Source organism: Protobothrops mucrosquamatus, unplaced genomic scaffold, assembly GCF_001527695.2.
Source record: "Protobothrops mucrosquamatus isolate PMUCROS unplaced genomic scaffold, P.Mucros_1.0 scaffold_242, whole genome shotgun sequence".
NCBI lineage: Eukaryota > Metazoa > Chordata > Lepidosauria > Squamata > Viperidae > Protobothrops > Protobothrops mucrosquamatus.
Genome location: NW_015386318.1, coordinates 521,929 through 527,995, shown reverse-complemented (window position 1 = coordinate 527,995; position 6,067 = coordinate 521,929). Strand labels below are relative to the sequence as shown.

Below are 6,067 nucleotides of genomic sequence, written 5' to 3'. Positions count from 1 at the left end.
GGGGGGGGGGGACATGATAGCAGTATTCCAGTATTTGACAGGTTGCCACAAAGAGGAGGGGGGGGGTCAATTTATTTTCCAAAACACCTGAAGGCAGGACAGGAAGCAATGGATGGAAACTGAGAGAAGCAACCTGGAATTAAGGAGAAACGTCCTAACAGTGAGGACAATTAACCAGTGGAACAGCTTGCCTCCAGAGGTTGTGGGTGCTCCATTACTGGAGGTTTTTTTTTAAGAAGAGACTGGACAGCCATTTGTCTGAAATGGTATAGGACAGTGGTGGCGAACCTATGGCACGGGTGCCAGAGGCGGCACTCAGAGCCCTCTCTGTGGGCACGCGCACCGTCGCCCCAGTCCTTGGCCTTCAGCTGGGTTTTATAAAAAAAACCTTTTCGCTTTGGGCCTCCGCCGCCATGTGCGCAAAAAAAAAAGGTTCAATCAGTCAACTTCTTGTGGGAAAAAAAAGATCTTGCAAAGTTGGAATTGATTGATTGAACTTTTTAGTCCCACCCAGTCTGCCGTTACCACCGTAGCCACGCCCACCCAACGGGCCACACCCACCCAACGGGCCACACCCACCCAGCACCCGATGATGCATAAGTGGGTTTTGGGTTGCAGTTTGGGCACTCGGTCTCTAAAAGGTTCACCATCACTAGTATAGGACAGTGGTGGTGAACTTATGGCACGGGTGCCAAAGGCGGCACTCAGAGCCCTCTCTGTGGGCACGCACACCGTCGCCCCAGTCCTAGGCCTTCAGCTGGGTTTTATAAAACCTTTTCGCTTTAGGCCTCTGCCGCCATGTGCAAAAAGAAAAAAGGTTCAATCAATCAGTCAATTTCAACTTCTTTGGGGGAAAAAAAAAAGATCTTGCAAAGTTGGAATTGATTGATTGAACTTTTTAGTCCCACCCAGTCTGCCGTTACCACCACAGCCAATGGGCCACACCCATCCAATGGACACCCGGCACTCGACGATGCATAAGTGGGTTTTGGGTTGCAGTTTGGGCACTCAGTCTCTAAAAGGTTCGCCATCACTGATATAGGATCTCCTGCTTGAGCAGGGCACTGGACTAGATAAGGCAGCTTTGTCTTTGCAGACTTACTGCAGTTAAGTGAATCACATGGTCATTAAATGAATCAGACTTCCCCCATTTACTTGTGAGAAACGAGCTGAGAAGATCCCAAGTGATGGTCACATGACCCCAGGATGCTGCAACTGTCATAAATACATGCCAGTTGATCATATAACCATGGGGATGCTACAACGGTCATAAGTGCAAGGAGCAGTCATAAGTCACATTTTTTTCAGTGCCAAACAATTGTTAAACAAATGTTTGTAAGTCAAGGCTTTGTTTTGTAGCAGACCCATGGAATTCCTTCTTCCTTCTATCCAGTTGACCTTCTTTTCTCCTGCTATCACCCTGTAATTGTACTTTACTCACACCCTGTTGAGTAAGTAGAGATTATTTTTCACCTTGCAGACCAAGTGGTGTTCCTTTATTTTTCAGAGCTAGTCAGCAGAGTGTAGGTGATCCTCTCGACTTACGACCACAATTGAGCCCAACATTTCTGTTGCTAAGTGAGACAGTTAAGTGAATTTTGCCCCGTTTTACAATCTTTCTTGCCACAGTTCTTCAATGAATTACTGCATTTGTTAAGACAGTTAACATGGTTGTTAAGTGAATCTGGCTTTACCGGTGACTTTTTTACAATCACGACCAGTGCAACATCCCCACAGTCCCATGATCAAAATTTAGACCTTTGGCAACTGACTCGTACTTATGACGGTTGCAGTGTCCCTCAGCCCTGTCGTCACCTTTTGCGCCCTTCTGACAAGCAAAGTCAGATGGGGAAGCCAGATTCACTTAACAACCGTTAAGTGACGCTAACTTAAAAACTGTGGCAAGAAAGCTTGTAAAATAGGGCAAAACTCACAACAGATGTCTCGCTTAGCGACAGAAACTTTGGGTTCAGTAGTCATACTTCGAGGACCACCTATAGAAGAAAAATAACCACATACAACAGAATGCTTAACCTGAAATTGTTTAAAGCTGATTTTTATTCCCTTCTTCCTTTGGGGATGGCCCTCCTAAACACCACTAAAAAGTCAAACTTATCCTGAAGCGGTTATGCTCCCCTATTAGAATTGGAGAACTAGTTAAGTTGAACTGGTTAGTGGTTAATGGTTAGTTCCGAACTTTGTGGTTTGATTTAATGTCGGGATAAGACTTTCAGATGTTTGGAAAAAGTGCAGAGAAGAGCAACTAAGACGATTAAGGGCCTGGAAATTAAAACATACGGAGAATTTTAGGAATTGGGTATGGCCAGTCTAGAGAAAAGAAGGATCAGGAGTAACATGATAGCAGTGTTCCAGTATTTGAGGGGCTGCCCCAAAGACGAGGGGGTCAACTTATTTTCCAAAGCACCAGAAGGCAAGACAAGAAACGATGGGAATTAGTCAAGGAGAGAAGCAACCTGGAATTAAGGAGAAACTTCCACTGGTTAATTGTCCTCACTTTTTAGGAACGGCCTGCCTTCAGAAGTTGTGGGTGCTTCAACACTGCAGATTTTAAAGAGACTGGACAGCCACTTGTCTGAAATAGTATAGGGCAGGGGTCTCCAAACATGGCAACTAGAACACTTGTGGACTTCAACTCCCAGAATTCCTCAGCCAGCATGGCTGGCTGAGGAATTCTAGGAATTGAAGTCCACAAGTCTTCAAGTTACCAAGTTTGGACACCCCTGGTATAGGGTCTCCTTTTTGAACAGGGGGTTGGACTAGAAGACCTCCAAGGTCCCTTCCAGTTCTACTCGGATTGTTTTATTGATTTGCTGATCCAGGTCAGAGGCACCCAGCTTCTAAGGGTGTGTGAAGGTTTCCCCAAAATCTGCTACTGCAGCATGAAAATGTGTTGACGCTTCCATTGTAGCTCTTCAAAGGAGTTGGGGTTGGGTAAGTGGAGTTAGTCAGAATTTTAGGCTGAGGTGGCAGTGTAAATCCTAGCAACTCAGCCACAACTGTGGTAAAAGTATGAAGTTGTCGGCTTCTGTGTCCATGGATGATTCACAGCCTTTTCTGTCTTAAGCCTTACCAGTCATTCTGTCTAGGAAGGGGACCACACCAAGAAAATTAGAAGTCTGTTCCAAAATGTACATGTGTGTCCGACGTCTGTGTGTGTATGTGTGTTTACAGACTTACTTGTTGTCTTAGTCCAGGGGTAGGCAACCTTGGCTCTTTTATGACTCGTGGACTTCAACTCCCAGAATTCCTGAGCCAGCATGGCTCAGCTTGGAAACCTCTCCCTTTCCCCTCAGCATGGCTGGCTCAGGAATTCTGGGAGTTGAAGTCCACAAGTCATAAAAGAGCCAAGGATGCCTACCCCTGTTCACAAGTTTTATTGAGACAAAGCAGCAGGATGGCTGACAATTTATTTCATGTACAGATAGTCCCTGTTTAGCGACCACAAGGGAGGGTACTGACAACTGGGTTGTTAAGCAGAGCAGTCGCTAATAGCAACTGGGAGTGTGCTTGTGCTCTTACTTCAGGTTTCCTTTGCTTTACAGACCTGCGAAGGTTGTAGATACAAGGATTGGTTCTCGAGTTGCTTTTTCCTCGCCGTCGTAACTGAGAACGGTCTCTAAATGAGGACTAACTGTAGCTAACTGGGCCTGACACAGTGTTTGTCATGAAGGAAGCAGTCTTTTCCTGACCTCAACAACCCCCCCCCCCAATATATCCCAATATTGAAATATTATTTGCAAACACCATAGACAGCATTAATTGCAGTATTAGAGATAACAATTGGTTAATTTGTGTTAGAGAAGAAATCATTGTAGACTTTCTACGAGCTAATTACAATAACGGATTGTTAACGGGGGGGGGGGCTTTGAAGTTTAACTTTGTTGTTGGCTAAACTATTAACTATTATAGTAGCTAGAATAGATGGTCTAATTCAGGGGTAGGCAACCTCGGCTCTTTTATGACTCGTGGACTTCAACTCCCAGAATTCCTGAGCCAGCATGGCTCAGCTTGGAAACCTCTCCCTTTTCCCTCAGCATGGCTGGCTCAGGAATTCTGGGAGTTGAAGTCCACGAGTCATAAAAGAGCCAAGGTTGCCTACCCCTGGTCTAATTGGTTGCAAATAGATGTAGAAATGTATTAGACCTATCTCGTAAGGGAAAAAAGCTACTGTCCTTGCAATATATTTGTCAGTGCTCAACTCGGGGGGGGGGGATATAATATGTTTTTGCTTTGTCTTTTTAATCCACATATTTTAATGTCTTTATTTAGTTTTGTTTTATTCTTCTAAAAAAATCTCCATTTCCCCCCTGCTCTTGGAGTTTGTATTTTAATTTTCTGCATTGAAAAAAATGAAAGCAATTAAATAATAGAAGTTATTGCAGGAGCAGAGACTTCAACATTCAATTTACAACCGATCACTTAGCAAAGGTTTAAAGTTATGACAGGCTGCAAAAAAGTACTTACAACCCAGATATAACGTTCCAACATGTCCCCCCATGGTCATGTGATCACATTTTGGGTTCTTGGCAATTGAGGGAGGCTGTTTTAATTTGTTTTATGACTGTTTCCTACCTTTTGATAAAGAGGTTTTATAGTTTTTATAAATAGTTTTTATCCCAGAGCTGTAACCATATTAAATACTACTGTATAATGCAACGTTGAAGTGTACTCTTAGGGGCAGCACAAAGGTGAATAAAATGTGAAGGATGTATGTATATAATGTATGTTCTTATTTGTGGTTTTTACTTGTGTGTAGTACTAGTGCATTGTGGACAGTACTTAATTTCATTGTGAGTTACACAATGATAAAGATATTCTATTCTATTCTATTCTATTCTAAATATTTTTTTTCTTATGTGTCCCAGGATTTACAACTCGCGCAAGAAAGAAGATCAAGAAACATGGCAGCAATCCCGTCCAGTGGCTCCCTTGTGGCAACCCACGACTACTACCGAAGTAAGAGAAGAAAGCCATTGTTAGCCATTTGACAAGGAAGGGGTAAAGAAATGCTTAACTGGGTGGGATGTGCTCTGCCTTCTCCATCTTGTTGACCTCGGGTGTACAGTACAGATTTGCACACCATGTCACATCAACATTGCTTGGACTATAGGGGAGGGCCTTTTCCTCCAGTGAAGTGGGAAGAAGGTGGCTTGTCCCAATAAGTGCCCCTCTTGTGGTTGAGTTTGTGAATTCAGCATATTGTGCAAATTGCAAAAAATAGATGTGATGAATGCAGTGAGGAGGTGGACCCCCCAGGAGGGAGGGGGTGAATTCCAGAGGAATAAGAGGCAACTCAGCCCATCTATCATGTGTGAGAGAAAGAGGATGAAGATAGCCCCTCCTCAATAGTTCCCAGAGTATATGGTAGACACAGAGAGTAGAACTGAGATTTTGCCCATAGGAGTGAAAAACAATGAAGAAGAATCACCACATGTCATTCCTGTTTTGGGCCTGACACTAGATTAGTTTACTAACCAGGCTAAATGTGTATAAACATACTCTTGTCACTGTCTTGGAGGTCACATTTGAGATGAAAATAGGGGAAGGAGCTTTCAAGGGACAAAAAATTTGGTTTATGTCAGGGGTAGGCAACCTTGGCTCTTTTATGACTCGTGGACTTCAACTCCCAGAATTCCTGAGCCAGCATGGCTCAGCTTGGAAACCTCTCCCTATTCCCTCAGCATGGCTGGCTCAGGAATTCTGGGAGTTGAAATCCATGAGTTATAAAAGAGCCAAGGTTGCCTTCTCCTGGTTTATGTGAAGTCAACCATTGGGCCAATCACCAGGAGACTATGAGTTCTAATCCTGCCTTCGACATGAAAGCCAGCTGGTGATTTTGGGCCAATTGCCAGAAAACAGTGAGTTCTAGTCCTGCCTTGGACATGAAAAATCAGCTGAGTGACTTTGGGCCAATCACCAGGAGACAGTGAGTTCTAGTCTTGCCTTAGGCATGAAAGCCACCTGGATGACTTTGGGCCAATCACCAGGAGACTGTGAGTTCTAGCCCTGCCTTACCCATGAAAGCCAGCTGGTGATTTTGGGCCAA

At 44.1% G+C, this 6,067-nt stretch overlaps 1 protein-coding gene across 1 annotated transcript in view; it reads left to right on the top strand.

Annotated features, from left to right (window-relative positions):
* Positions 1 to 4,886: 4,886 nt before the first annotated feature.
* The window catches only part of PPDPF (pancreatic progenitor cell differentiation and proliferation factor), a gene marked incomplete at its 5' end in the record, with an annotated part of 10,284 nt that continues 9,103 nt past the window's right edge, over positions 4,887 to 6,067 (top strand). The window contains 1 exon segment of the mRNA XM_015830380.1: positions 4,887 to 4,977. Within this exon segment, the coding sequence (XP_015685866.1) occupies positions 4,923 to 4,977 (55 nt within the window).